General features: G+C 39.4%; 1 protein-coding gene and 1 long non-coding RNA gene across 8 annotated transcripts; both read right to left on the reverse strand.

Annotated features, from left to right (window-relative positions):
• Positions 1 to 2,294: 2,294 nt before the first annotated feature.
• LOC120719670 (protein shisa-5-like) lies at positions 2,295 to 12,189 on the reverse strand. 7 transcript variants are annotated; one of them, XM_040009109.1, is made up of 6 exons: positions 11,955 to 12,189; positions 11,135 to 11,270; positions 10,294 to 10,463; positions 5,145 to 5,281; positions 4,952 to 5,072; positions 2,295 to 4,248 (listed from the first exon to the last, which is right to left on the reverse strand). In XM_040009109.1, exons 1-6 carry the CDS (start codon positions 12,019 to 12,021, stop codon positions 4,073 to 4,075), a joined length of 807 nt encoding a protein of 268 aa, XP_039865043.1. In that variant the 5' UTR covers positions 12,022 to 12,189; the 3' UTR covers positions 2,295 to 4,072. The 7 variants fall into 7 exon arrangements, with proteins under 7 accessions (XP_039865043.1, XP_039865025.1, XP_039865017.1 ...); XM_040009091.1 differs by having other exon boundaries at positions 4,952 to 5,090; XM_040009083.1 differs by having other exon boundaries at positions 4,952 to 5,090; positions 5,127 to 5,281.
• Positions 12,190 to 14,596: 2,407 nt separating this feature from the next.
• On the reverse strand, positions 14,597 to 15,552 carry LOC120719761. Its single transcript, XR_005692747.1, has 2 exons — positions 15,500 to 15,552; positions 14,597 to 14,943 (listed from the first exon to the last, which is right to left on the reverse strand). It is a non-coding gene; the product is annotated as an uncharacterized LOC120719761 (long non-coding RNA).
• Between the last annotated feature and the right edge of the window lie 581 nt (positions 15,553 to 16,133).

Raw genomic sequence — 16,133 nt, forward strand, 5'->3', positions numbered from 1 at the left:
ACTATGTGCATGCTTGACACTGACTTGCTGAGATAAGAATCACCTTCCCTGATAAGGAAGTAATCTCAGTAGCCATTGATGATGCATTTACAGATGTGCAAGAATTGCTCATTTCATCCCAGATGTTTTCTTTTGATGCATGCTCAATCATCCAGATAGTTAAATCCCCAATGGTTGATTCTGTTCATCTGGACGCAGCGTTTTCAGTGGGAGAAACGTTTCGTCACTCATCCAGGTGACTTCTTCAGTCTCAGCTGACTGCAGGTTTCTCCAGTCTTATAAACAGTACATTTGCATAATGACTGAAAGCAGCCCACTGAAGGAACAATGGGCTTTTAATTAAAACAGCATCGAATCCTAGATAAGTCGATACATAAATTAACAAATTCAGGATATTTACAGACCCAGTACTGTAGTCACTGGGTTGCTTCTATTATCTTTACTCCTTTACACCACAATAATACCGACTGCTGCTATACCATATAAGACTTTGAAATCAAACCAGATTTACTTCATTAAACCATCTAAAATCTAGAAAATAAAAAATTCCTGAAGACTCAGAACAAAACCAAGTCTCACATTACCAGTTTAAATGTGAGTTTTTGTTGTTGTGCAACATGGGAATGGAATACTTTTAAGCAGCTCCACCCAAACGTCCTCTGAACCAGTTACTGTTTGTTTTTTTTATCTTGTCTCCACCCAGTCTCCGCTGATTGGGCTGGTTACACTTGTGCTCGTAGATCAAATCCTTGTACACTCCCCCCCATCCCCTTACTCCCACCAACCACACACATATAAACACCATTATTAAATGTATGCCAAAATGTATTTTTGAATGTTCCACTTTATGAAAACTAGTTTAGCAGGTACTAAAACAAGGACTGGTCGTGAAGCCTTAAATCCACATAACTCTGTTATGTTGCTTGGCCTGTTTTCCATGATAAGCTCAGATGCAGAGCACAGGACACTCAACTCCTTACCTCATCTCTCAGATCTTTGATTTTTTTTTTTTTTACAAGTAAGTGATCAACAGCCCATCTAAGCACCACCACGGTGTACCCATCTTTTTGCTGCTTCCAGCAGGATAACGTGCTCGGCCACAAAGGTCATCTCAGACTGGCTTCTTGAACATGACAGTGAGGTCGTTGTACTCAAACGGCCTTAAAGTCACCAGATCTGTTTCCAATGAGGCAGCAAAGTTGCATCATTGTGGCAACTGTGTGATGATGTCATATCAATATGGACCAAAATCAGTGGGAAACATCACACTGAAAAGTCTATGGAAAGAATAAATGGGAAACTCACGTCAGAACTGGAGCCCTGAAACAAGCTGGTTGATGTTGAGCTCTATTTGTAACAAACTACGTGGAAACCTTCCTATTTACGTGTTAAATAACCCCCTGGAAATACTAAAATAGATAAAATAATATAGACTAAACAATAACCCTGTATTAATTAGACTAGATGCCATTATATGAAGTCTTTTGAAGTTATACATTAAACATAAATATTAGTGCAGTCATTATTTTCACTCCCCAAACTAACTTGTATTTTATTTTATAATTTTTAAAACATATTCACCAACATGTCAGTTCATTTTCTTTCGTTTGAGTCTGTCGCCCATTTCATAGCTGTCGATAATATATTAACACAAATTCACCAAACTGAAAATTAAACAACCAGCAACTGAAGAAAAGAAAAAATAAACTTTATTGAACTTTGTAATAAGGTCTTTTTCACAAAATATGACATTAACACACAAAGAAAGTCCAACATATACTCTTAAAGTGGAATTATTAGATTTTAAAGGAAAGGGGGGGGAACTGGAGCAAGAATAAATCTCTGAAAACAACATAATCTACTGTAATCCACACACACATCAATAAAATAGTCAACACTGGCCAGAGAACAGAAACCACAGGAAGAACACGAATATAAGCACAAAAAGGAAAGCCAACACAAGTGTTTTTCTATTCGTCAGCTGATGTAACGAACAAAACTAGAAACACGTGACACTGCATCCCTTTCGTTAGCTAACATTCAGGGACTCAAACATGAGTAGATCCCAAAGGCCGCTGCAGAGGTGTGACTGACGCACACTGAAATGTAAAGTTTGCCGCCGAGTTCTTCGACTTAAGCCAAAGTCTAAATAAAGGAGGATGATACATTGTCAGAGAAGGTCAAGGTCTGGACGTCACATGAATTGTAACTGTACTTTTCCAGAATCAGCTGAGTCACGAGAAGAAGAGAAAAAAAAAAAAAAGGGTCACTTCAAGTAATTTCAGCCAGCAGAAAGCAGAAGTGGTGGCTCTTTTCCACAATCAACACTTGAACACACACACCCATGCAGACAGAACAAGTTAAACAATACCAAAGAAACTTAATTTTGTGAGAACATTAGAGAGAAGGTTTGATGGCACGACTCAGGAAACAGGACACTGCTGAATATTGTGCATCATTCAAGCCTTTATGGTGACATAAAGCAAACAGACTCCATAATAAGCAGAAAAAGATAGTTTAAATGATTTGGAATTGCATGCATGTTTCTGCAGGTAATGTGGCTGGAAGGCACAATTGTTTCTTGTGTTTAACATGCGCTCATCATGTTATTGTTTGGTTAACTGAAAAGAATCTCCTTTGGTAAAGTAACCAGAAGCTGCCAGCGCATTTCAGCTCAGTTAGATGTGCAACCCCGTTTACAACAAAGTTGGGATGCTACATACAACTTCATAAATAAATTCAACTAACAGCTAACTTGCAGCTAACTGGCAATAACAAAGGATTGGATTCAAAAAGAGCATTAGCAAGATTTAGACGACTTAGACTTAGAGCTGGAAATGGAGAGCGGTCCGGCACTCTTTAAAAGACCGTGCAAGCAAACAGTTTAAAATGTTTGTCAATGTAAAATGTAATAAGCAACAATTTCTTAAGAGCAACAAATCACGATAGCCATCTGGAGACAGTGTATTTTACCTAATATCACAAAAACATTCTGATAAACAGGAAACTCTTTACATAAGAGGACAAATTAAATATCAGTTTTATACTGGAAAATGCTGCATGGGCTCAACAACACTGCTGGACTCTATATTAATATAGAGTTCATCATCCGTGTTTATTTAAGATAGCAGGAGCGTTTTCCACAGCCTGTCTGACCAATCACAATTTAAGGGAGCGAGCCCATCTGAATGTTTGGTACATTAGCGCACACGTTACAGCTAGCATTCAGCATTTTTCTGCAGCTTACACAGCATCCCAGCCCGGTTGGAAATGTGGTTGTAGGACGGGCAAATAAAACCTGAGTAATGACGGGAAAACAACATCTTAATGCTAATTCTTCTGTGTACGTAAACATCAAAATGTAAAGCAAACCATCCCTGTGTGCGAGGCGTGTTTTGCTGAATTGGAACTGGAGTGTGTGCTGAACACTTGTTAACTACGTGGAATTTGTGTGCTCAGGAAACACTTCTGGTCAACTCACATAACACAAATAATTTTAAGGTATAAACCCTCCAGTGATAAATGCTGCACACTTACAATTTGTTCCCATGTAACATTATTTACAAGGCGATACAAGGAAAATACAGGGAATAAAGGATCAAAGCACTTCATCGACCTGCAAACAGCTGCCAGATGGCAGTGGGAAAATGGCTACAGACACTGAGACACCTTAAGATCAACCACTGAATCTGACTGCAGTCACTGTAGAGGTCAGGTAGTTTGGCTGGTGGATAGTAAAGGCAAGAGGGATACGCTGAGGAATGAGGCTGAAAAAAAGTACTTAAAGCAGTGAGAAACAGTGGTCTCATGTTTCATTTCTCAAAATAACTAAAGATGGACCCCAAAAAAGAAAAAAGAATATGCATATTGCATGCCCATGCAATGCAAGTAAAAAAACAACAACACAATTTTCACTTGGTAACTGTTCAACAGAACTGCTGAATCAGCACCGCCCTAAAATTCCCAAATACAGGCAACAATGAACCAAGTTACTCTGAGGTTTCTCTTCTTGATTCAAAGAACAAACTCCCATTTCAGCCGAGTGCTGCAGCACGGACGTCCACTATCCAGGCTAGGGTGGTGGTGCAACAAAAGCTGGGTTGTATGGAGGCTGGACTAGGAAGTCTGCGCCTGCAGGTGGAACGTTGGGCTGCGGCTGGGTCGGAGGCTTCAGCGGGTACGCCGGCTGGCCGGGTGTGAACGCAGCCTGGCTGTAAGGCATCGGTTGTGGAGGATGGGCAGGGCCAGCTGGAAACAAAAAAATGAAGTTGGCATGACAATGAACACAACCTCAACTTCAGCTCTGCAGCTTGAATGTTTCATTTCCCTTTTTAGAAAAACCTCAAAAGACCCACGTCTATGCAACCGCAGTTTCCACCTCTACATCTGAATACAGCTGTTTTGCAAAATATTATTGCTAAATCTGAAAACATTTAATGAAACAATAGTTAATAATGTCGAGCATTTCTTTAAAAAACTCTTTAATTCTATCCGAAAACCTTTGTTTCGCACAGATCAGTTTGAAAAAGCTACACCTTCAGAATATTCTTCTGCAATAAAAACTAAACATCTAACCTGCATTTTATAAGTGGCTACAATTAAATTACAGTCATCCAGGCTCAAATCAACAGGGGCTTTCTGCTCAAACATCCTTGATTTGCATAAAAAGTTAGAACATTTATGATGATATAATTAAAATTTTAGCATTTCCTTCATTTTTGTGATTAAGAATTCTTTATACTTTTTTTTTAGAGTATTGTGAAAATCACAACAAATACAGGCATGCTTGTTTGTTTGTTTGAGATATTTTTGGACAGAGCAGCTCCTTTTCCCAGTTAGAAGCTTCAATCAGCATTTCCTCAAACACACTGTTTTGGTGTTCAAAGCCTATTTAAAGCTAGACCAACACAATGTTTTGTTAATTACAGGGATGAGGAAAATTCACACTTACTTGCATCCTGATAAGATGGTGGTGGTCCTGGTGTGAATGGTTGTCCATGGTAGGGTGATGTGGGCATGGGCTGAGCTGGATAGCCCGGCTGAGCTGGATAGCCAGACTGAGCTGGATAGCCAGACTGAGCTGGATAGCCCGGCTGAGCTGGATAGCCAGACTGAGCTGGATAGCCAGACTGAGCTGGATAGCCGGGCTGCACTGGTACTGGCTGGTAGGGCATTCCCTGGTAGGACTGAGATTGTCCAGGTACTGCAGTTGGTTGCTGAGGGTAACGCTGAGGAGTGGTGGTGGTGACCACTGTGGTGTGGGTAGTGGTCGCTACCACAGCTGCAATTAAACAAACAAATAGATTAGAAATATAGAAAACTTTGGCTGTTTTACACGCAGTGTAGGAGTACAACTACAGGAGGAATTATTCAGGTATGGAGATAAAAGGATTCAAACTAGTTTCACTTTAAAAACAAAACCAAAAAAAAAAAAAAAAAAAAAAAAAAAAAAAAAAAACCAGGACATCCTCATAAACCCTTATAAATGTTTATTACACACATAACACACTCCATAGGCATATGTACTAAATCCACATTGGCTTTGTCGTGATTGCCAGTGCAGAAAGATTTAAACACATCAGGAAAAACGATCTCAAAAGAGATTCCAGTAGAGTCAAAGGTATTTGTACTTTCTACTCTGTTTGTATCCAGGAGGATATGAGATAACAGAGGATTACAGACCAACCAACAGCACAAATAAAATGATCCAAATGTCCTGAACTTGTTTGGAACATGCCACCAAGTTAAACACACAAGTAACCTGCCTTGGATAAATATGAGGCAAGAGCTACGTAACTCATATCGCAACTTCTGCATTTAATCAACTGTAAAAACCCAGCTGTCGCAAAAAGAATAGCATGGCAAGAAAACAAAAAAACAAAAAAAAGAAAACAAAAGTAGTTTGCAGTTTCGATTCCTGCAAATGGATCTTCTAACACTACAGCTTAAACACAGAAGACAGGATATCCTGGCTGGTAATTAGCCAAATAATTACCAGCCAAGATCCAAAACGTCTTCAATGTGTATCATAATGTATGGATAATATTCTTATAAAGAATGACTGAAAACTGAATATTAATCAGAGGAAGACAAGAAAAGGGTGCAGTTTTAAGTAAACATCCTCGATCATCCTCTCTAGCTTCGCCTAATGAAGATTTACACTTTGCTATGATATTTGATTGAGTGTCTGTACATTTAATGTTAAAGAAACAGCCCTGCCATAGTAACACTCCGAGTGTAAACCCATCGCTGTGTAAGCTCAGTAAAAATGAAATAAAGAGGGGGGAAAAAAAACCACCTGGGGGTGTAACGAAGATGTTCTTCAACATCTTCACGACCACTTCCTGTAAATGACGTAGGATGGCTTTCTTTTCTTTTTTTTCCTTTCTAGTCTGTGGTTGTCATAGAAACAATGAGTCACACAGCGTGGAGCTCTGACTTCCTGGATTTGATCCCATCATACCACTGGAACTGAGGCAGCCAAGGAAGCCAGACTGCGTTCCTCACTTGCATTTTAGCCTCTCCGCCAGAAGACTGTCGCCTAACAGCAAAACATTAACCAGCCGACTGACAAAGCTGACAGGAGGTGCAAGAACTGGGAAGAGCGTTCATTATGGTGAATGCACGTCTCTGTAAACATAAATATGGACGTGTGGGGTCAGATGCTTTCCTCTATTGAGCAGAATTTTTTTTTAAATTCTTTTTAGGGAAGCGGATCAAGATGTGGCCACGGACATTAGCGGTTTCAAAAACACAGGATAGTAGAAAGAACTGTTTCAGGGAATTGTGGAATTAAGGAGGATAAAGTGGAATACAATGTTTATAATCTACCGCAGATAAAGAGTTGAGCGCTGCATTCTTGGCAAAAATAATCTGTCAAAGTTTTCTCTTTCCTATTGAAGGCCGGTGCCCTCTTCACCTATATTGGAGATTCCTCTTTCTCTCCTCGTCTCTCCTTCACTAACTGAGAAATGCAACAACCTCCTCCTCTGTATATTTAAGCCTGTGATTTTGATTTATTTTTGAGGAAAGTAAATAAGGCACATTAAGTAGAGTTACAGGTAGAAAAAAGGCCAGTTCAGCAGATATTTAATGGACAAGACTGATGATGTGGGATGTTTTCATTACTGTCAAGAAAGCCAATGAAAAGCCCACAAGTTTAGTTTAAAAATGTGTCAAATATTCATCTGCATTTTCTGGACTAAACAGTGACGCTTTCAGGAACTACTTTCAGCGGTCTTTGTCTGTTGTGAGGAAAAAGTGGAACAGGAGGAAAAGGGATAAACTGGAATTTACATTCAATGTGAATGTGTTATCGACAAATAAATAGACGCCTTTGGAAAAACATCCATCCAAAAGGAAAAAAAAAAACAAAAAAAAAAAAAAAAAAAAACGATGCTTTATGAGAGAAATCAAAGAAGGTGAAGAGGAAAGTAGTAGTTAGCCTGGGTCAACTATTTATATGATAGAGAGAGCTTCACGACATCACAAAAATGATTTGTGATCTAAAAATAAACAAGAAACAGTCACAAACAAACTTCTGAGGTGAGAGAAAAGAATAAATGTTACATAAGCTACACTTAACCTATGTGGTTATCACAAAAAAAAAAATCTGCATTGCACTGAATTCCTAAGCAACTTCAAACAGCCTCGCTATGTTAATACGACACTGGGAAATGCTATTTGCTGTCTTTAACAGTATAAGTTTTTCTTGGTTTGCTATGTGAGTATTTCCCCCAAAAACATGTTGATCATACTGACTAACAATCTGGTGTATCCAGGAGCCTCGTTTAGAGTGGTGCCAACAGCAAAATAAGGCAGTAGGTCACCCCGTGGAGAGGGGTCAAAGTACGATCCATTGAGGGATCGCTAACACAAACAGAGAACACATCCAGATATACCACAGTCCTCTGCAAAGTGTTGTGATGATGCCAAAGTTGGTTTAACAGCATCAGTTAATTTCTGGCTGTAGTTGGGTGAGATTTGAGAGTGGAAAAAAAAAAATATAAAGACACTTAGGACTTAGGAACGCTGGAGTTGTGGTTAAACAGACATAAACACCTGTGCAGGTGACTCCAAGTAGGGCTGGGCCATATCATACTGTTCACGGTAATACCGGTGTAATGTTGGGCAATGATAAGAAAATGAAATATCGCAATAGAATATGGATAAAACGCGCATGCGCAGAGCCTTTGTTTTCATACGCACATGGCGGAAAAAGCATGGCGGCGACGGAGAATGAGGAGAGCGAAAGCGGATCGTTGAATGAAACAGATGAACCAGAACTGGTTTGTAAAAATGCTGCAACTTCACTGGTGTGGAACTGGTTTAGCTTTCGTCCATCAGATACACAACAAAGCACTATTTTTGGTAGAGCATGCTAGCGGGTCGTCGTTATTACCGTGTTGTTTGGAAAATACGGCACACTTAAAATCAATCCTTTGATTTTTCTGAAAATCGACAGTGCCCCTTATAATCCCGTGTGCCTTATATATGAATTCTGGTTGTGTTTACTGACCTCGAAACGATTTTATGTGCACGGCGCTGGAAAATCTGTCACATGTTTCAGTACGACTTTGCTAAGCTACGAAGCCGCACCGCTTGATGGATTGTCGGAGCATTACGGCTATCGTAGGCGGAGCGATACGTACTGTGCTTCAACATAATATTACCGTATTGTGTGTGTATAACCTCCTTTTAAGTTTTGTGGATATTATACATGGTTATGCTGAGGATATGTCGGCCAGTTTCCACTGGAAATGCCTTTTGGTTAAACTGTCAGCGAGAAATTTGCACAGTTACATTTTTATATAACTTTAATGCAGATAAAAAACAGCTGCTTGTTCAAGTGAAAATACATTATTAGTGCAAAAAAACCCATCAAAGTTGTGGAGTTGTAAAGTATTTTGTCTAGTGTCAATTATATCGATAAACAAATTTTCAAATGTATATCGTGATAAATATTTTTGGTCATATCGCCCTGCTCTAACTCTAAGCAACTTAAAGCTGGTGTTTCCATTTGTGGGAAACTCAAAGTTAAGTACTCAAAGTAAGCAGATTCAAAAGTCAAGTAAAGACATGACCCCTGAAGAGAAACAAATAAAGCAGCATCGTAGTTTGGCACCAACTCTAAACAGCAATTATCTTTAATGACATGCTGAGTCATCGTTCTGAGGGGTAAACTCTCACCAAGAGAATCACTGAAAAGCCAAAACTTGTACAACAAACCAGAGAAACACAAAGTGCGAATGAGGAACTTCACAGCTCTGAAGGGTTCACAAAGCCTCTGTATACTGTAGTGATTCTGAAACATTAGGTCAGGTGGTGCACTGTGCCTCAGCTGTGATGTTAGTCGTCAGGCTACGTTTTGCAATAATGAAAGTCAGGTGGTGGGTGGGCCAACAGTCTTCAAATGAGTCCCCTCATGATCTGCTTCAAAAACTACACAGACAAATCCTCCAACTCACTAGAAACCAAGAGTCTGGCTTCTTTAAGACATGGCAAAAAAAGCGGACATTCGTGTCTATGTAGGTGAGAAGCTCAACAGCAGACTGTTTTTTTTAAAAAGTGTTGCTTGTTGGCCGAGAGCAGACAACCTACAAAAGTGCAGCAACATGTTGCAGATGCATCAGCACGGGCCTACACGCTGTCTACATACTAATAATAGGAAGTGTCACCGCTAAAGGTTGTGGTTACTTTATGTGCAAAAATTGCCAATAAGTAACAATTACTTCAATGTGTCAGAAATCCCCTGAACTGTAGAAGATTCTCCCAGTGCCATGAAAAAGCTTCTTGAATCAGAGACCACATGAGGTTTGGGATGTGCTGTAGACGAGCTTAGGTATGTGACTTGTGTAAGCTTGTTCCCCGAGTCTGCAGAGAAAATGTGCATACACGACAGTATGACTCACGCTAATGGGTCCTCGATATAAAGGTGATAGAAAGATTTAAAAGCACCAGTCGTGCAACGCGACTAATGCCGTTACATTTATTTATCCAAGGCCCTCGTTATACTTTTTGCATCTCCGAGTCTTCCTGGTCTGACTGATGTCATCATCACACAGTGAGCGTCCACATGTCTGCCAGCTGTTTTCAACTGCACTGACCTTTCTGCAGGGTCTTTACATTACAATGCACCAGCTGAATGAGCTGAACTCAATTCAGCACATTAACTCTTCATAAACTGCTACTGGTAAGAGCAGATGCTACAATTAGACCCTTATTGCGGCCCTTGGGAAAATATATTGTCCATTCTTGGCTTAAACAATCAAAGAAAGAATTAGTAAAACTTACGGCGTGGTTTGCGGCACATGTTGTACAGGCAACAGCAGGGGCAGACGCAGCAGCAGATGAAGATGAGTACAAAAATGATGGAGCCCACAATACCAGCCACCATGGGTAACGTATGATTGATACTATGATACTCATATCTAGCACTGTTGAAGCTATCAACATTATTGGAGCTGAAAAGGAAAAAAAAGAAATTAGTATGAAAAATTGTCTTTACATGACATTAACTTACTACAAAACAGAAAAAGGAAACATTTACAAGTCACCAAGTCAAATTTAACCATTTTAGGACCTTTTTAAAACTGGAATTAATCACAAACCCAAAGTATGATGAAATAATTAACAAGGCCATCATGTATTTACTAGTACGCTACAATTTCCAGACCTTCAAAGCACTACACAACAAAAACAACTCCTGATACTATAGTTCAAGTAGAACCACGGTGCTGCCTCCCTTTCCTCAGAGTTTGTGTTTGCAGGTGTGTCACCTTTCATAAACCAGCAGAAAACATACAAAAGGTCCTTTTTCTGGGCTTTGGGAGATATTTTTACGAGAAGCTGAATTCACTGTAGTTCAGTGGTTTCAAAAAGAACAGATAACCTGTCAGTGCTACAGCAGGCATGTGGAGGAGTATGGTCTATTAATCTTAGGGATAATGTGAATGAAGGCCTCGGTGCAAGCTGTAGCTGACTCACACTTCAGCTTTATGCTGGTGGTCGTGCACAGGAAAACCTTACTTCCTGTTTCTTAACGGCCTAAAACACACACTTGGCTGTAATTACACAGAGAAAAGGGGAAAAAATGAAACCAACATCGAAAATAGATTGAAGGAGAAAAACATACCACTTTTCTTGGTCATCTTCTTTAAAACGACTGTAATAATATGAACAACAATATCTGCTATAGCAGCTCCCACAGCAATATCCTGAATAGCATTCTTGGAAGCTTTGGCCCGTGTAGGCCAGGCAGTCGTCCCCTGCTGTAACAGAGCAGAAAGAGGGGCAGCAAAAGTTAGCTCAATCGTCAATAAATCATTTCAAATAAATCAATTAGTTTAATTATTAGTTATGAAATTTCACTTTTCAGCACTGCAACTTGGTGACTTTTGGGAAACTGTTGATTCACCTTCAGTTTCATTTCAGAGGCTGTAGCTCTGGGTGTTGTTGAAGTCTACGACACTGTACAGAGACGTTTTCACACCCTTATTTATCCTCAGTTTAAAACCCTGCTGTTTCCACTTTGTGGGTACTTTGGATGATGTAGTTTCCACTGCTGCCAAATTATCTTTCACATGTTTCTTATACTACAACCGAGCTGTACCCTTCTCTGTACCTAATTAACTGGCAGCTTGAGCGACCAGATTATGCTTGATGGTAACTATGAGCTGAAACGTTAGAGAACAGCCGTACGTAAACCCCCATTACCGTGCACATGGCTTTCAACAAATACAATGAGGCTGTAACAAACTAATCTTTCGGTCTTTTTAAAAAGGTTTAAAACACGAGCTGTAACTTTAACGACGACCGTCTGTGACATCGCCCAAACAGCGGTCTAATATCGATGTGACGATAACATCACAGACTGCGTGGCGGCCTGAGACAACACGCAGTTCGATAGCTAATGCGAACAGCGACCGTTTACAGATTAAACCAGTCAAACTTACCGGAAACACAAGGGGACAGGACCACATACAAAGCCAACGCAACAATAGTGGACAGGCCTGGCGCCATGTCTACTCCAACACTCCCGGATTCAGTCAAGGAACTGAGAGTCTTCGACAGCTCCGGAGGAGGAGGAGGAGGAGGAGGCGTGATGGACTCTTCGACTGCGGCAAAGCTCGTCTATTCCCGGAGCTGCCTCGCTCGGTTCATGTCCCAGCCCACTGCCAAACTGTTTCTATTCATGGACTGTTTATAGGGCTTTGGAGTTGACGTCACGCCGCAATGCATTGTGGGAGCGCGGCACCATTTTCGGGGTCTACGAATCAAATCAAACACACTGTGTTGGAACGACGATTACAAGATGCTTAAAAGTAGCTCGTGAGCATATTAATACGTCTTTATATGCAGTTTTTGGCTACGACCGTAGATGTTCTGTATAAAAACGTTTTACGAAGCGTGAAAACTACAATAAATACGGAAAAGAACTTAACGATAACAGATGTTTTTAAAGCTGCTGCAGACAATGTGGCAGACCTCCACAGGAAGTACTTCCGCGGCGGAAGTTGATCATTATTTTTTTTTGTTTTGTTTTTTGCTTTGTTTTTCTTTCGTGCTCATTTAGTGACATTTTACAATATTTAAATTAATTTGGGGCTGATTACCCAGAGCCCCAGTGACAGAAGGGGCTCCAACAAGCCTGCAAACAAGAGTTTTTTGTGTAATTTATCTCTAAGTAATAACTGTCACAAATTGACTCGATTTCAACGGAAATGGTTGATCATCGCAAATTGTGCATTTATTTCTTTGTTTAATCATAACTTTAAAAATAAATACAGTGAAAACACGGTATTGAGAGCGTGAGAAGTTTCTCAAAGTTTGTATTGTTGCTCATATTGTCTTTGCTGTACACACATGCAGAGCTTGATCATTTATTTTCAGAAAAGTAGTCGATTGACTCAAAGACCACGTGGAAGCCACTGCTGTGTATGTGAGTGAAGCTGCCCCCACCCCCCACCTTCTTCAAATCCAACAGAAGTGGTATCAAACGTTTGTGTATGGGCAGAAATCTGTGCCATCAGAAACTGAATTTGAATAAGTTCAATTTGAATTTGAATGGCTCAGATTGAATCTGAATTGTAACTTGAATAAATGCTTTTGAAAACTGAATTTGAATTAGTCTAATTTGAAATTGAATTTATGGTTTGAAAATGAATTGATTTGCTTTGAAACTGCATTTTATCCTTTAAAAATTCAGCTCTCGAATAATTTCAGTTTCACTTCTCACCATTCAGTTTCAGTTCTACAATTCAATTTCAGTTCCAAAATTCAGTTTTTTGGAACTTACATCCGGTTCCGGTTCAAGCGCAGATTAATAGAACTACGTTTTACTAGCGGACCGAAAGTGTTACTGACGGGAATCTACAGCGTCTTGAGCTGAATTAAGACTTCAGAAGTTATTCGTCATGTCGAATGACCAGCGGATAAACTCTCAGGTTGGTAATAAATGTATTACATGTATAAGAACAAGCGTCATGTTAACAAATGATAGCCGTAAGGTAACTTTTATGCTTATTGTAGCTGTTAGCTCAAAACGCTAATTTAGCGTAGTTTGCCCTGAATTCAGCTTTGACAAACAAATATGATCGACTGTTTCTAGTAGAATTCCAAAGTTGTCATCTTGTACCCTCTCAGAGTACCCCCTCTGTATGCTTGCAGAGACCCCTACAGTAGGGAAACATGCAAAACGGTGCCCAAACCTTTGTATTTTAGCTTTATTTATGTCTAACACAGCATCCCAACTCTTTAGCTAACTTAATAACTTTAGCTAAAGTGAATAGTTAGTCTAATTCATTAGTGCAGCATTACTGGATCACCTCTGTTTGAAGTGATATAATATGATATACAACTATCACTGAAACAGCGAATTTTGTAAATAAGCAAACAACACTTCTCATTCTCTAAACGTTTGGCCACAGCTGTAGATTACACTATCAGTGCTTGTTCACTCTTGACAATAATTACATTTCTAAATTCTCTTTGTGCATTTACAGGTAAACAATATCTAATATTTTATCTAAATGACTGCTTTGTCTTTGAAAAGGGTGAAGAGCCTGAGGCCGGTGACAGTCCAGTTCTACTCTAAGTACATCCTTACAGTGGCTCACAGGACAAGGCCACATTCTTGTCCTGCCAGAAGAGAAGAGAAACTTCAGAGTCTTCATGCAGTTCAACCACACCTGTCAAATTCCATATGACAGGGGTCTCAAACTCCAGTCCTCAAGGGCCAGTGTCATGCAACTTTTCCATGCCCTCGAGGACTGGAGTTTGAGACCCCTGCCGTATGGTGTTCATGCTGTTTTCTACCACACAGTTACAGCATGTCTGACTGCCTGTTCAGCATATGCAAAAATATATGATGAGTTTAAGCATGTGATGACTAAGGCCTTCCATTATGGTGTTTGTCATCACATGTCACAGACATCTGGATGATCATTTGGAATAAACTAAAAACTTGTTACTTCATCTTTTATCTTTATTATTATTATTGTTCTTATTTTACACTTTTCATTGTTAGGCATTGGGTTTATTTGTAGTAGTCCTTTCCAACGTCTTTCCCTCTTCCATGTTACTGTGTCAGCATCTATTTGGGTTTGGAAGTGGAACAGAAGGTAAAGAAATCCAAAGTGCCATTAAAACCAGGAGAGGTTCTTATATTTCAGAAGAAGGGATTAATTCAAAAGAAATGACCTCAATGCCATATTTCATTTAGGAACCCGAGAGAGCACTTTGCAAAATAAAACATTCTTATAATTTCACCCTCAGATGAGCCAAGCTACGACTGTCAGGGAAGGTGATGTAGGTACAGAGCATATGAGAGTGGTTAAGTTAATGTCTCTTGTCTAGATGAAGGCACAAGAGGGATCAATGGCAAGGCGTAGAGATTCAGTATCTTCAGTCTTCAGTGGACACTCCATTTCTGGCACAAAACACCTGTAAAAGATGGTCGATTTAAGAGGTGACCCGACAACTTCAGCCTGTCAAACATATTAATGGAGCAGTATGCTTTAAAAAAAATCTAATTAAGCATGCACTCAGTACCCTAAGAATTATTATGGTATTAAACACAGTGATAGTTGTATATCACATCATATCACTTCAAACAGAGGTGACCCAGTAATGCTGTACTAATGAATTAGACTAACTATTCACTTTAGCTAAAGTTATTAAGTTAGCTAAAGAGTTGGGATGCTGTGCAAGACATAAATAAAGCTAAAATACAAAGGTTTGGACACCGTTTTGCATGTTTCCCTACTGTAGGGGTCTCTGCAAGCATACAGAGGGGGTACTCTGAGAGGGTACAAGATGACAACTTTGGAATTCTACTAGAAACAGTCGATCATATTTGTTTGTCAAAGCTGAATTCAGGGCAAACTACGCTAAATTAGCGTTTTCAGGTAACAGCTACAATAAGCATAAAAGTTACCTTACGGCTATCATTTGTTAACATGACGCTTGTTCTTATACATGTAATACATTTATTACCAACCTGAGAGTTTATCCGCTGGTCATTCGACATGACGAATGACTTCTGAAGTCTTAATTCAGCTCAAGACGCTGTAGATTCCCGTCAGTAACACTTTCGGTCCGCTAGTAAAACGTAGTTCTATTAATCTGCGCTTGAACCGGAACCGGATGTAAGTCCCAAAAAACTGAATTTTGGAACTGAAATTGAATTGTAGAACTGAAACTGAATGGTGAGAAGTGAAACTGAAATTATTCGAGAGCTGAATTTTTAAAGGATAAAATGCAGTTTCAAAGCAAATCAATTCATTTTCAAAATATAAAATTCAATTTCAATTTAGTGATGATCATTTTCAAACCATAAATTCAATTTCAAATTAGACTAATTCAAATTCAGTTTTCAAAAGCATTTATTCAAGTTACAATTCAGATTCAATCTGAGCCATTCAAATTCAAATTGAACTTATTCAAATTCAGTTTCTGATGGCACAGATTTCTGCCCATATTTGTGCTGCAAAAATTTTCGTTTGTGCTGCTATCATTTTAAAGATATTAATAAAAATTTCTAATAATAATAATGGATTGCATTTATATAGCGCTTTTCGGGGTCCTCAAAGCGCTGTACAATTCCACTATTCATTCACTCTCACATTCACACA

The sequence above is a fragment of the Simochromis diagramma genome, unplaced genomic scaffold (assembly GCF_900408965.1).
Source record: "Simochromis diagramma unplaced genomic scaffold, fSimDia1.1 OVJJ01000320.1, whole genome shotgun sequence".
In the NCBI taxonomy this organism is placed as follows: Eukaryota; Metazoa; Chordata; class Actinopteri; order Cichliformes; family Cichlidae; genus Simochromis; species Simochromis diagramma.

What these genes read in the sequence shown, in the direction of transcription:
- LOC120719670 (XM_040009075.1), bottom strand. Translation starts at nt 12,021, where the DNA reads ATGGCGCCAGGCCTGTCCACTATTGTTGCGTTGGCTTTGTATGTGGTC. An exon ending in GAAGATGACCAAGAAAAGTG is followed by an intron (nt 10,464 to 11,134) that starts GTATGTTTTTCT and finishes TTTCCTTTTCAG; the next exon opens with CTCCAATAATGTTGATAGCT. An exon ending in CATGTGCCGCAAACCACGCC is followed by an intron (nt 5,282 to 10,293) that starts GTAAGTTTTACT and finishes GTTTAATTGCAG; the next exon opens with CTGTGGTAGCGACCACTACC.